The following is a 15,377-nucleotide window of genomic DNA, read 5'->3' as shown; positions in this document are numbered from 1 at the left end:
GTTGTGCAATTCCTATGCATTTGTGAATGTCCCAAATTTCCTTCTGTAGTTGATTTCTAATTTTATTCCATTGTAGTTAGAGAATGTACTGTATATGATTTCAGGCCTTTTACATTTATTGAGATTTGTTTTATGGCTTAACATAGGGTCTGTATGGGAGAATGTTCCATTGCACTTAAGAATAATGTCCCCTCTGTTGGGTAGAGTGTTCTATGGATGTCTCTTATGTCTAGCTGGTTTATACTGCTGTCAATTCCTATGTTTCCTTGTTGATATTCTGCTTAGGTATTCATTCCATTATTGAAAATGGGGTATTGAAGGCTTCAAGTTTTATTGTTGAACTGTCCATTTCTTCCTTCAGTTTTAACACTTTTTGCTTCATGTATTTTGGGGCTCTGTCATTAAGTGTATGTGTTTACGATTGTTATATCTTCATGATGGATTGACCCTCATTATAAAATTTCCTTTGTATCCAGTAACAATTTTTTTTAAAGTTTAAGTAGAACCACTACACATACTTAAGTCCTCTTCTGGATATTATTGGCATGATATATATTTTACTTTCAACCTGTTAATTTCAACAATGTTAATTTGTGTGAATCTAAAATATGTATGTCTCTTGTAGATAGCATAGAGTTAGATCATGTTTATTTATTCTGCCAATATCTTTTGATTGGAGCACTTAGTCCATTTATATTTAATATAATTGCTGATAAAAAAACATGTATATCTGCCATTTTGCTGTTTGTTTTGTATATGTCTTATGTCTTTTTTTGTTCCTCTTTTCTTTCATTATTGCCTTCTTTTGTGTTAATGTGGCATACTAGAAAAATGTCTACTTAATTCTCATGTTTATTTTGCTGTGTTTCTTTTTTTTTTTAATAATTATTTTTTATTGAAGGGTAGTTGACGCACAGTATTACATTACATTAGTTTCAAGTGTACAACACAGTGGTAGAACATTTATATACATAATTCTAGGTTCCAGCTATCACCCTACCAAGCTGTTACAATATCTTGACTATATTCCTTATGCTATACATTACATCCCGGTTACTTATTTATTTTACCATTGGAAGTCTGTCCTTTTTTTTTTTTTTTTTTTTTTGTGAGGGCATCTCTCATATTTATTGATCAAATGGTTGTTAATGACAATAAAATTCTGTATAGGGGAGTCAATGCTCAATGCACATTAATTAATCCACCCCAAGCCTAATTTTCGTCAGTCTCCAATCTTCTGAGGCATAACAAACAAGTTCTTACATGGAGAACAAATTCTTACATAATGAATAAGTTACATAGTGAACAGTACAAGGGCAGTCATCACAGAAACTTTCGGTTTTGCTCATGCATTATGAACTCTAAACAGTCAGTTCAAATATGAATACTCATTTGGTTTTTATACTTGATTTATATGTGGATACCACATTTCTCTCTTTATTATTATTATTTTTAATAAAATGCTGAAGTGGTAGGTAGATACAAGATAAAGGTAGAAAACATAGTTTAGTGTTGTAAGAGAGCAAATGTAGATGATCAGGTGTGTGCCTGTAGACTATGTGTTAATCCAAGCTAGACAAGGGCAATAAAACATCCACGTATGCAGAAGATTTCTCTCAGAACAGGGGGGGTGAGGTTCTAAGCCTCACCTCTGTTGATCCCCAATTTCTCACCTGATGGCCCCCCTGCGACTGTGCCTGTCTTAGGTTGTTCCTCCCTTGAGGAATCTTACCCGTCTCTGGCTAACCAGTCATCTTCCGGGGCCATACAGGGAAATGTGAAGTTGGTAAGTGAGAGGGAAGCCTTATTGTTTGAAAAGGTTAGCTTTTTACTTCTTTGCATATTTATGCCCTGTGGCTTCTATGCCCAGCATTTGTCTTGAGGTATCTTTACCACTTGGAAGAATTATGATACTCGGTAAATTTGATATGAGGCACGAATTCTATTTAAGGGTTGTAATTAGGAAGGAAGAAGAAAAGCTATAGAAGTAGCAGGCGGAAGAAAACATGGGAAGATTGATTATTTCTTTGACATATCTTCTTGTAGAGTAACTTCAGCATGTATAGGTTTTAAGCTACTACTTAAATTGTGCACACACATTAACATAATAGGAGTATAGTTACATAACCAAAGCATATCTGTAATTACCAGCCATCTCCAGTGAAACCAAGAAAACCAGTTAGGCACCTTAGGCATTTGTGAAAACTTATCTATGATATGGTGGATATTGTCCAACTGAACTTGAACAGTCTGAGAGAAATCAGACAAATTAAAACAACCCATTCCTGGGGACTGTTCACATGCCATATGTTCTTTTAACAGTAAATAGTCTGTAGTTGTAAGACTTTGGAGCGCTACAATTTGCACTTCTCCAAATTCTTGGTTGAGTTCCAACAGTATAGATCCAGTCAAATTTGTTGTTTTACTGTATGCACAGGCCAGCTTAGATATCTCCTTCCTCATTCCCATGGCAAGTCCAGGAACTGGTGGGATGAGTGCATCTACAGCTGTAGCAGTGCGTGGATCTTTGTTGGGGTTTTTTGATGATCATCTTCTGGCATGAGTCTTCCAGAGAGTGCAGATGTTGGAAGTTCTTTTTCATATCGTATCTTAGTTCATTTTCGGGGTAGCCCAATTAGGCTTTGATCCTCTGTATAAACACAAACAGATCCTTTGCCTACACTTTTATATGCCCTTTATACCCTTGTGTAGAACTCGTTGGAGGTTACCACACAGGAACTGCCCTTTTTTTTTTTTTTTTTTTTTTGCTTTGTTTTTGGTATCACTAATCTACACTTACATGACGAATATTATGTTTACTAGGCTCTCCCCTATACCAGGTCTCCCCTATAAACCCCTTTACAGTCACTGTCCATCAGCATAGCAAAATGTTGTAGAATCACTACTTGCCTTCTCTGTGTTGTACAGCCCTCCCTTTTCTCCTATCCCCCCATGCATGTTAATCTTAATACCCCCCTACTTCTCCCCCCCTTATCCCTCCCTACCCACCCATCCTCCCCAGTCCCTTTCCCTTTGGTACCTGTTAGTCCATTCTTGAGTTCTGTGATTCTGCTGCTGTTTTGTTCCTTCAGTTTTTCCTTTGTTCTTATATTCCACAGATAAGTGAAATCATTTGGTATTTCTCTTTCTCCGCTTGGCTTGTTTCACTGAGCATAATACCTTCCAGCTCCATCCATGTTGCTGCAAATGATTGGATTTGCCCTTTTCTTATGGCTGAGTAGTATTCCACTGTGTATATGTACCACATCTTCTTTATCCATTCATCTATCGATGGACATTTAGGTTGTTTCCAATTCTTGGCTATTGTAAATAGTGCTGCAATAAACATAGGGGTGCATCTGTCTTTCTCAAACTTGATTGCTGCGTTCTTAGGGTAAATTCCTAGGAGTGGAATTCCTGGGTCAAATGGTAAGTCTGTTTTGAGCATTTTGATGTACCTCCATACTGCTTTCCACAATGGTTGAACTAACTTACATTCCCACCAGCAGTGTAGGAGGGTTCCCCTTTCTCCACAGCCTCGCCAACATTTGTTGTTGTTTGTCTTTTGGATGGCAGCCATCCTTACTGGTGTGAGGTGATACCTCATTGTAGTTTTAATTTGCATTTCTCTGATAATTAGCGATGTGGAGCATCTTTTCATGTGTCTGTTGGCCATCTGTATTTCTTTTTTGGAGAACTGTCTATTCAGTTCCTCTGCCCATTTTTTAATTGGGTTATTTGTTTTTTGTTTGTTGAGGCATGTGAGCTCCTTATATATTCTGGACGTCAAGCCTTTATCGGATGTGTCATTTTCAAATATATTCTCCCATACTGTAGGGATCCTTCTTGTTCTATTGATGGTGTCTTTTGCTGTACAGAAGCTTTTCAGCTTAATATAGTCCCACTTACTCATTTTTGCTGTTGTTTTCCTTGCCCGGGGAGATATGTTCAAGAAGAGGTCACTCATGTTTATGTCTAAGAGGTTTTTGCCTATGTTTTCTTCCAAGAGTTTAATGGTTTCATGGCTTACATTCAGGTCTTTGATCCATTTTGAGTTTACTTTTGTATATGGGGTTAGACGATGGTCCAGTTTCATTCTCCTACATGTAGCTGTCCAGTTTTGCCAGCACCACCTGTTGAAGAGACTGTCATTTCGCCATTGTATGTCCATGGCTCCTTTATCAAATATTAATTGACCATATATGTCTGGGTTAATGTCTGGATTCTCTAGTCTGTTCCATTGGTCTGTGGCTCTGCTCTTGTGCCAGTACCAAATTGTCTTGATTACTATGGCTTTATAGTAGAGCTTGAAGTTGGGGAGTGAGATCCCCCCTACTTTATTCTTCTTTCTCAGGATTGCTTTGGCTATTCGGGGTCTTTGGTGTTTCCATATGAATTTTTGAATTATTTGTTCCAGTTCATTGAAGAATGTTGCTGGTAGTTTCATAGGGATTGCATCAAATCTGTATATTGCTTTGGGCAGGATGGCCATTTTAACGATATTAATTCTTCCTAGCCATGAGCATGGGATGAGTTTCCATCTGTTAGTGTCCCCTTTAATTTCTCTTAAGAGTGACTTGTAGTTTTCAGAGTATAAGTCTTTCACTTCTTTGGTTAGGTTTATTCCTAGGTATTTTATTTTTTTGGATGCAATTGTGAATGGAGTTGTTTTCCTGATTTCTCTTTCTGTTGGTTCATTGTTAGTGTATAGGAAAGCCACAGATTTCTGTGTGTGGATTTTGTATCCTGCAACTTTGCTGTATTCCGATATCAGTTCTAGTAGTTTTGGGGTGGAGTCTTTAGGGTTTTTTATGTACAGTATCATGTCATCTGCAAATAGTGACAGTTTAACTTCTTCTTTACCAATCTGGATTCCTTGTATGTTTTTGTTTTGTCTGATTGCCATGGCTAGGACCTCCAGTACTATGTTAAATAACAGTGGGGAGAGTGGGCATCCCTGTCTAGTTCCCGATCTCAGAGGAAATGCTTTCAGCTTCTCGCTGTTCAATATAATGTTGGCTGTGGGTTTATCATAGATGGCCTTTATTGTGTTGAGGTACTTGCCCTCTATTCCCATTTTGCTGAGAGTTTTTATCATGAATGGATGTTGAACTTTGTCAAATGCTTTTTCAGCATCTATGGAGATGATCATGTGGTTTTTGTCTTTTATTTTGTTGATGTGGTGGATGATGTTGATGGACTTTCGAATGTTGTACCATCCTTGCATCCCTGGAATGAATCCCACTTGGTCATGGTGTATGATCCTTTTGATGTATTTTTGAATTCGGTTTGCTAATATTTTGTTGAGTATTTTTGCATCTATGTTCATCAGGGATATTGGTCTGTAGTTTTCTTTTTTGGTGGGGTCTTTGCCTGGTTTTGGTATTAGGGTGATGTTAGCTTCATAGAATGAGTTTGGGAGTATCCCCTCCTCCTCTATTTTTTGGAAAACTTTAAGGAGAATGGGTATTATGTCTTCCCTGTATGTCTGATAAAATTCCGAGGTAAATCCATCTGGCCCGGGGGTTTTGTTCTTTGGTAGTTTTTTGATTACCTCTTCAATTTCATTGCTGGTAATTGGTCTGTTTAGATTTTCTGTTTCTTCCTGGGTCAATCTTGGAAGGTTATATTTTTCTAGGAAGTTGTCCATTTCTCCTAGGTTTCCCAGCTTGTTAGCATATAGGTTTTCATAGTATTCTCCAATAATTCTTTGCATTTCCGTGGGGTCCGTCGTGATTTTTCCTTTCTCGTTTCTGATACTGTTGATTTGTGTTGACTCTCTTTTCTTCTTAATAAGTCTGGCTAGAGGCTTATCTATTTTGTTTATTTTCTCGAAGAACCAGCTCTTGGTTTCATTGATTTTTGCTATTGTTTTATTCTTCTCAATTTTATTTATTTCTTCTCTGATCTTTATTATGTCCCTCCTTCTGCTGACCTTAGGCCTCATCTGTTCTTCTTTTTCCAATTTCGATAATTGTGACATTAGACCATTCATTTGGGATTGCTCTTCCTTTTTTAAATATTCTTGGATTGCTATATACTTTCCTCTTAAGACTGCTTTTGCTGTGTCCCACAGAAGTTGGGGCTTAGTGTTGTTGTTGTCATTTGTTTCCATATATTGCTGGATCTCCATTTTGATTTGGTCATTGATCCATTGATTATTTAGGAGCGTGTTGTTAAGCCTCCATGTGTTTGTGAGCCTCTTTGCTTTCTTTGTACAGTTTATTTCTAGTTTTATGCCTTTGTGGTCTGAAAAGTTGGTTGGTAGGATTTCAATCTTTTGGAATTTTCTGAGGCTCTTTTTGTGGCCTAGTATGTGGTCTATTCTGGAGAATGTTCCATGTGCACTTGAGAAGAATGTATATCCCGCTGCTTTTGGATGTAGAGTTCTATAGATGTCTGTTAGGTCCATCTGCTCTACTGTGTTGTTCAGTGCTTCCGTGTCCTTACTTATTTTCTGCCCAGTGGATCTATCCTTTGGGGTGAGTGGTGTGTTGAAGTCTCCTAGAATGAATGCACTGCAGTCTATATCCCCCTTTAGTTCTGTTAGTATTTGTTTCACATTATGCTGGTGCTCCTGTGTTGGGTGCATATATATTTAGAATGGTTATATCCTCTTGTTGGACTGAGCCCTTTATCATTATGTAGTGTCCTTCTTTATCTCTTGTTACTTTCTTTGTTTTGAAGTCTATTTTGTCTGATATTAGTACTGCAACCCCTGCTTTCTTCTCACTGTTGTTTGCTTGAAATATGTTTTTCCATCCCTTGACTTTTAGTCTGTACATGTCTTTGGGTTTGAGGTGAGTTTCTTGTAAGCAGCATATAGATGGGTCTTGCTTTTTTATCCATTCTGTTACTCTGTGTCTTTTGATTGGTGCATTCAACCCATTAACATTTAGGGTGACTATTGAAAGATATGTACTTATTGCCATTGCAGGCTTTAAATTCGTGGTTACCAAAGGTTCAAGGTTAGCCTCTTTAGTATCTTACTGCCTAACTTAGCTCGCTTATTGAGCTGTTATATACACTGTCTGGAGATTCTTTTCTTCTCTCCCTTCTTGTTCCTCCTCCTCGATTCTTCATATGTTGGGTGTTTTGTGCTGTGCTCTTTCTAGGAGTGCTCCCATCTAGAGCAGTCCCTGTAAGATGTTCTGTAGAGGTGGTTTGTGGAAAGCAAATTCCCTCAGCTTTTGTTTGTCTGGGAATTGTTTAATCCCACCGTCATATTTGAATGATAGTCGTGCTGGATACCGTATCCTTGGTTCAAGGCCCTTCTGTTTCATTGTATTAAATATATCATGCCATTCTCGTCTGGCCTGTAGGGTTTCTGTTGAGAAATCTGACGTTAGCCTGATGGGTTTCCCTTTATAGGTGACCTTTTTCTCTCTAGCTGCCTTTAACACTCTTTCCTTGTCCTTGATCTTTGCCATTTTAATTATTATGTGTCTTGGTGTTGCCCTTCTTGGATCCTTTCTGTTGGGGGTTCTGTGTATTTCCGTGGTCTGTTCGATTACTTCCTCCCCCAGTGTGGGGAAGTTTTCAGCAATTATTTCTTCTAAGATACTTTCCATCTCTTTTCCTCTCTCTTCTTCTTCTGGGACCCCTATAATACGGATATTGTTCCTTTTGGATTGGTCACACAGTTCTCTTAATATTGTTTCATTCCTGGAGATCCTTTTGTCTCTCTCTATGTCAGCTTCTATGCGTTCCTGTTCTCTGATTTCAATTCCATCAATGGCCTCTTGCATTCTATCCATTCTGCTTATAAACCCTTCCAGGGTTTGTTTCATTTCTGCGATCTCCTTTCTGGCATCTGTGATCTCCTTCCGGACTTCATCCCATTTCTCTTGCGTATTTCTCTGCATCTCTGTCAGCATGTTTATGATTCTTATTTTGAATTCTCTTTCAGGGAGACTGGTTAGGTCTGTCTCCTTCTCTGGTGTTGTCTCTGTGATCTTTGTCTGCCTGTAGCTTTGCCTTTTCATGGTGATAGGAATAGTCTGCAGAACTGGGACGAGTGACGGCTGGAAGGACTTCCTTTCTTGTTGGTTTGTGGCCCTCCTCTCCTGGGAGAACAGCGACCTCTAGTGGCTTGTGCTGCGCAGCTGCGCGCAGACAGGGTTTCTGCTTCCTGCCCGGCTGCTATGGAGTTAATCTCCGCTGTTGCTGTGGGCGTGGCCTAGCTCGGGCAGCTACTCCAAAATGGTGGAGTCGCATTGGAGCAGGAGCTGCTGGGAGGCTATTTATCTCCGTAAGGGGCCTCCCTGCTCCCTGCAGCCCAGGGGTTAGGGTGCCCAGAGATCCCGGATCCCCTACCTCTGGATTAAGTGACCCGCCCTGCCCCTTTAAGACTTCCAAAAAGCACCCGCCAGAACAAAACAACGCCCACCAAAAAAAAAAAAAAAGAAAAAAAAAAGTTTTTAATTAAAAAAAAAAAAAAGGGTGGTCGTTCGTTTGTCTTTATTCTCCGGTGCCAGCCTCAGGCCTCTGCTCACCGGTCTTTCTGCCCTGTTTCCCTAGTATTGGGGTCCCTATCCCTTTAAGACTTCCAAAAAGCGCTCGCCAAAACAAAACAGCAAAAAAGCAAAAAGAAAATGGTCGTGCGCTTTTCTTATGTCCTCTGTCGCCCAGCCTCCAGTGCCTGCTCACTGTTCTTGCTGCCCTGTTTTCCTAGTATCGAGCGCCCTGCACTCTGGCCCGGATGGCTGGGGCTGGGTGTTCGGCAGCCCTGGGCTCCGTCTCCCTCCCGCTCTGCCTGCTCTTCTCCCGCCGGGAGCTGGGGGGAGGGGCGCTCGGCTCCCGCAGGGCCGGGGCTTGTATCTTACCCCCTTCGCGAGGCGCTGGGTTCTCTCAGGTGCGGATGTGGTCTGGATATTGTCCTGTGTCCTCTGGTCTTTATTCTAGGAAGGGTTGTCTTTGTTATATTTTCATAGATATATGTTGTTTTGGGAGGAGATTTCCGCTGCTCTACTCACACCGCCATCTTCCGCCCCTCCTATTTTGCTGTGTTTTTTAAGTAAGTTTCCTAGCAGTTGCCCTGGAGATTATAGTTGGCATCTTTAAACAGTATAATTTGGATTAATACCAACTTAATGTTAATAGCATAATAAAACTTTGTTCCCCCCCTTTGTACTATTATTTCATACAAATTATGTCTTTATTATTATAAGCCCATCAGCAAAGTTTTATGCTTTTGTCCTTTTAATCAGATAGAAGAATATAGTTAAAAGCAAAAATACATTTATACTGTCTTTTATATTTACCTATGTAGTGACATTTATTTATGTACTTTTATTTCTTTATGTGGATTGAGTTACTGTCTAGTGTCATTTCCTTTCATCCTAAAGGATTCCCTTTAGCAGTTATGGTAGGGCAAGTCTACTAGTGATGAATTATATTATTTTTTGTTCATCTGAGAATATCTTAATTTTTCCTTTGTTTTTAAAGGGTAGTTTTGCTGTATATATAGTTATTGGTTGACAGTCTCTTCTTTGAGGTCATTGAGAATGCCACCCCACTGCTTTCTGATTTCCATGGTTTTTCACGAAAAACAGAATCCCTTGTACACAATGAGTCTTTTTTTTTTTTTTTTTTTTTGCTGCTTTCAAGATTCTCTTTTGAAATTCTCTGTTTTGTTTTTAGCAGTTTGACTATAATGTGTCTTAGGTGTGGATCTCTAAATTTATCCTTCATGGAGTTTGTTGAGCTTCTTTGATGTGTAGATCAGAATTTTTCATCAGGTTGGGGAGTTTTTAGCCATTGTGTCTTCAGATAATCTCTCTACCCCACTCTCCCTCTCTTTCCCATCTGGGATTCCCATAATGCCTACAGTTGGTTCACTTTCATGGTGTCCCACACATCTCTGAGGCTCTTTTCATTTTGTTAATTTTTCTTTTTTTTTTCTTTTTCCTTCTCAGACTGAATAATTTTAATTGACCTTAAGTTTGATGATTTTCTAGCTCAAATCTGTTGTGGAAGCCCTCTGGTGAATTTTTTATTTCATTTACTGTACTTTTCAATTCAAAACTTTTATTTACTTTTTTAATTTCTATGTCTTCATCAATATTCTCTACTTGGTGAGACATTGTGCTCATACCTTCCTCTGTTTCTTTAGACATGCTTTCTTTTAGTACAGTTGACCCTTGAACAACACAGGATTGAACTATGCAGGTCCACTTATATACAGATTTTTTTTCAATAAGTATTTTGGAAATTTGTGACAATTTGAAAAAACGTTTTCCCTAGCTTACTTTACTGTAAAAATACAGTATAGAATACCTATAACATGCAAAAAATATATTAATTGGCTGTTTGTTAACAGTAAGGCTTCCAGTCAACAGTAGGGTATTAGTAGTTTTGGCAGAGTTAAAAGTTATGTGCACATATACAGGGGTCAGCACCCATAATTTCCATGTTTTTCAAGGGTCAACTGTGTTTTGACTATATTTATAATAGCTGACCTAAAGTCTTTGTTTAGTAAGTCCAATGCCTGGAATTCCTTGGGGATAGTTTCTATTGATTGCTTTTTTTCCTGTAAATGGGTCATACTTTCCTGGTTTTTTTTGTTGTTTGTTTTCACATATCTCATTTTTTTAAAAAAATGAATTTTGAAAGTAATGTGGCAACTCTAGAAATGAGATTCTTCTCCCTCTGGTGGGTTGTTATTGTTTTTTGTTGTGACTGCTGTTTACTTAGTGACTTTTCTGGACTAATTCTCTAGTTTATATTCTTCATGATGCGTGACCACTAAAATCTCTGATAAGTTAGCTAGTGATTAGAGATTTCTTTAAATATGGTTAACCAGTATGTCTCCCAGCCTTTCTTGTTATGTTGGGGCACACCTTCAGTATGCCAGCAGTTTACAGTTCTGCCTTTGCCTTCCATACATGCGTGTATAGAGCCTCAAGGTTAGTTAGAGTTGAGAGATCAGCCTTCTCAAGTCTTTCTTAGGCAAACACACCATACTACATGTATGGCTTTCTTGAGTCCCCAAAATATATTGGAGCTTTTCAAAGCCTGCATGGACATCCCATACCCTAGGTTTTCTTTTTAAGCCTTTTGTTTACCCTCTTTTTAGCTCCAATTGGTAATGTCACCTCAGGCAGCTGCAATGTTGAAGAGTTGTCCCTTACTGTTTCTGACAAATGCCCTGGAGATAGAACAGAGTGAGCTCTGAATCAGATCAAGACAAGCCTCCAGAACATAGCTCCCAGCAAGCTTCTGGACAAATGGTGACAGTTCTCTGAGGATGGCACTTTTGGGGGGTTATAAGCTCATCTGGCTACTCTGGTGGCTGCTGGGCTGCTTTTACAGCTACCACAGCTGTGAGGCTGTTGGTTTTTAAGGCTACCATGGAGCCAGAGAATGCGGAGGACAGGATTAGTGCAAGTTAAAACAACGCGGAAGTTGATATTCTTACCAAGATTCAGCCGTTTTTCTTGAATAAATGCTCCTAAGAATATTGCAAGCCTTTAGTTAATTTCTAGAGCTCTGAAAAAGTTGATTTGGACAGTTTCTGGCAGTATTTTTGTTGATTTTATGGAGGAACAGATTTTTGGAGATCTTTACTCTGCCATCCTGAAAGTTAACTGCCTATCAGTACTTCATCAGATGAGGCACCCCTGTGGCATGAGAGTCTGCCATGAACATGCTGTGTATTCTCTCTCTTATTTTGTCTCATGTTCTTTCTTCCTGTCTGTGTATTTGATATATTGAAGTGATCCCAAGGGAGTGTTACGGTGCACACATTATTGTAAACCACTGGTCATGACTTTCACTTTATTACAAGTGAGTCTCAACCTTTGGATGGGCAGCAAGCATTGAGCACTTGACCTTATATTGCCAGAATGTGCTATAGACCCAAATCATGTTGGTTTGCTGGATCAGTTTCTCATCTTGCCAGCAGAGTCCGTCTCTTGCAGTCTGGCCATCTTGTACATTATTCTGTGATGAAATAAGTCCATTGTTCCCCTGTGTTAGGTTTGGAAGACAAAACATTCATAGCTCAAATGGCCATTTCCTTTGGATACCACTGGGATTTGAAACTCAGTTCAGATATAACATTAATCTCTATATATCAGGTCTTAGAGTCATGGTTAACAGCTTGAGTTTTCTATTAAATATTTTAAAAATCAGATATTTAAAATTAAGTTTTTGCACAAAATATAAACTTGAATTTCTCATACAACCAGAAGTTTTGAGTTATGGATATTTATTACAGCCTTTTATATCAGAGGCCATCAGTCTCCAATTCTAGAATATGAGATACAGGTGCCTATTGGTAAAGAGATTACGTCTGAAAAGCTCTGTATGATTGCATAGCTATTAACATGTTACAGTGTGTTTTTTGTCTTTAATGTATTTTTGTGGGGTTTTTTGTTACATAACACTTTATCCAAGTAGTCCAAAATGTGATATTATATGGTAGTACAACAATTTTGAAATCTTGAAAGATAAAACTGGAAACACTTGCTTGTATTTTTTTCACCTTGGAGTGTTTTGTTAACAAGACATTTATATTGCCATAAACCCAGGGCAGTAATAAAGGTGTTGATTGATTTTTGGATGACAAGGGGCCTCTCTAATTGGAGGATTTGACATTTGTGTCACTTCTGCTGTGTTTTAGGTGAGCAAGACATGGAAGGTGATCGCAGAAGATGAAGTGCTCTGGTACAGGCTGTGCCAGCAGGAAGGGCACCTCCCTGAGAGCAGCATCTCTGATTATTCTTGCTGGAAGCTCATCTTCCAAGAGTGCCGAGCCAAGGAACACATGTTAAGAACCAACTGGAAGGTAAGTAGTGGCCAATATCATTACCTGTAAAAGAGCCTACAAGGAAATGGGAATCCAAGCCCTGGATTAACTACCAAGTCCCTGCAATTACAGCCTGAGGTTAACTGCCAAAAGCAAAGAGAGAGTATAGTGAATGTCCCTTCTGCTGCTGGTGGTTTGTTGCCCATTTTGTTCACCGTTAGAGCGTCTGCCTCCATTTTCAACCACACTATGTGGGAGCATCGTGTTGTATAGGAGAGGAGGGGTGAGATTGCAGTGCCGTTCACCTCCCATCTGATGGTTAGGGTCTTTGGAGTAGTGCTCAGTGCAACCCACTTTCACCTTCACCAATTCTCTGATGGGCCAAGAGAGCAAATACAGAAGAGGAGCCCAAAATGTCGTTTCCAGTAAATGTAAAGAAAGATTATAAAGCATCTCTAAGTACCATCTTCTCTTTCCTCACATAACCTATTGGCTTGCTTCCATTTATCACTGCACAATCTCTACAGAAATATTAGATCACAGCTAAGAATTTGCATGGTAAAGTGTTTCTGTAGGAAGTAACTGTCAAGAACGGTGGTACATAAAGCTGTTAGAGACATGGCAAGATGGCAGCATGGTGGCAGTACTCTTCCCACCTGGGTAACTGGGTATTCAATTGTGTGGGAGGGATAGAACCGTTTTCCTTCTTCTCCTGTAAAGGTCAGTCCTAATAGACTTTGAGATTAACAAGCTTTTGCTCATTGCTGATGGTGACATATTGCCTTATGTGCATGTCTGCCCCAGTCACCTCATAACCCGATTAGTGATCAATACCCTTCATCTGGGCAGCATCACACAGATCCCAGCAAAGTTAATAAGAGCAGTGTCTCTCTAATTAAGGGCTTCTCAGCCCTGCCACTAGTGACGTTTGGGGCAGGGTAATTATTTCTGCGGGGGGCTGTCCTCTGCTGCATCCCAGCCTCTGCCCAGTAGATGCCAGGAGCATTCTCTTCCTGCCCCAAGTTGTAACAACCAAAAGTGTCTCCAGACTTGTCAGATGTCCCCTGGGGACAAAATCGCCCTTGATTGAGAATGACCTTTCTAAGGAGAATTAACATAATTATCCTTTTTTAGACCATGAAGACACCACCACCAAGTAAAAATCACACTGGCCCCGTTTGCATCAACACCAGGTAGTAAACTTGGAGGGAGGCCTCCCAGCCATCTTCCCTGTGTGTGTGAGGGTGTGCAAGTGAGAGGAAAACAAGAGGTTTTGACAAAACTGCTTAGTGAAGCTGGGACCAGAAAGCAGAGGGTCTGACCCAGGTAGGAGGGGCTGTAATTTGAGGACAGCTTCAGAGTCAGGCATTAAGTAGGGCCTTTTGTCTGAAAAAGAGAGATACTCTGAGATTTGTGATCGTGATCACTGGAAACATGTACCCTGGCTCAGATTCAGAGCCGTCAAACCCTGGGAGAGAAAGCAACAGCTAAGTTGTTTCCTTTTTGGTGATGGAGAAAGTTGGGGATGGAGGCAGGTTCACCCCCCTCAGCCAGGTCAGAGGTGGAAGAACTCAGGGCATTTGAAGACCTAGCCCTTAGTAACAGTGTACAAGTTACATACAGTTTAACTGAACATCTATTTTTTTTTTTTTCTCCGTCGAGCACAAAGCCATTTGTTCGGTAAGTGCTCAATAGTTGTTGATTAAGTGGACTGGAGTCAAACTGCAGGTAGACTGAGAGGGAGGCTCCTCTTTGGAGTGGCTTGGCCCATTTCCTGACACTGCTAACAGTGAGGAACACTTACGTGAGGTGGCAAATAATGAGTCTTCAGTAACAAGCCTTAAGTAATGATGGGATTCTTACTGTGATTCTAGAAAGAAAGCCCCATCAAAACATGAAAGGCAGTGTTAAAGCAAATTACTTTACCTCTGTGTGCCCCTGATATTTAATCTCTAAATAGGCTGAGAGCAGGCCAACCTGCTCACAGGGCTGTGGTGAGGATGGCTGTAATGATACACATCAACCATGCCTCCTGCAGAGTGTGGCCTGTGTCCAGTGCTCAGCATTGGCCACAGGGGCTCACAGGCCTTCACAGACGCATACTGTGGTTTAGGACTGTTTGTGGCTGACTTCAGGATGGTTTGGGCAGGTGATTTGGTTTGGTTCCTCCTACGTCAGCATCTGGGGAGCCCAGGAGGGACCCCAGAGTTCTCAGGTACCTCCACAAAGGGAATGACCTGTAAATTCATGAACTTACTTGCACCTGCAGTTCAGAACCAACATGGTAACAGTTTGATGAGCTGGTTGTGGTGGCTCCTTTGCCTGGTGTTTGCATAAATGCTTTTCACTCTGGCACTCTAGGATCTCTCTAACATCAGAGTGCCAGTGTGGGCTTGGAGCCCACAAACGGGAGGGCAGCCGCATGACAGAATTAGTAACTGTCATCAGTACTTTCATCTCAGGCCTTCTCCTTTTCTTTGAATCCCTTTTCCTTCAAAAGAGCTTCTTTATTGTAATTTTGACTCTGGCCCTATACAGATGACTCCCCAAGTCCTGCCCTCCCATCCACATATCTCTACTAGTACGACAGCTCCACTCTAGATGTGTCCAGTTTTGTCCCTTGGCC

The 15,377-nt window shown here is 40.2% G+C and overlaps 1 protein-coding gene across 2 annotated transcripts in view; it reads left to right on the top strand.

The window, feature by feature from the left end:
* The window catches only part of FBXW8 (F-box and WD repeat domain containing 8), a 128,460-nt gene that overhangs the window by 33,439 nt on the left and 79,644 nt on the right, over positions 1–15,377 (top strand). For both annotated transcript variants that reach the window (XM_036929516.2, XM_036929517.2), the window contains exon 3: positions 12,626–12,790. In XM_036929516.2, the coding sequence (XP_036785411.1) occupies positions 12,626–12,790 (165 nt within the window). The remainder of the gene's footprint in view (positions 1–12,625; positions 12,791–15,377) is intronic.

This window comes from Manis pentadactyla, chromosome 14 (genome assembly GCF_030020395.1).
Source record: "Manis pentadactyla isolate mManPen7 chromosome 14, mManPen7.hap1, whole genome shotgun sequence".
NCBI lineage: Eukaryota > Metazoa > Chordata > Mammalia > Pholidota > Manidae > Manis > Manis pentadactyla.
Note: the sequence above shows the minus strand (reverse complement) of the source record. Positions and strands in the feature narration are given on the sequence as shown.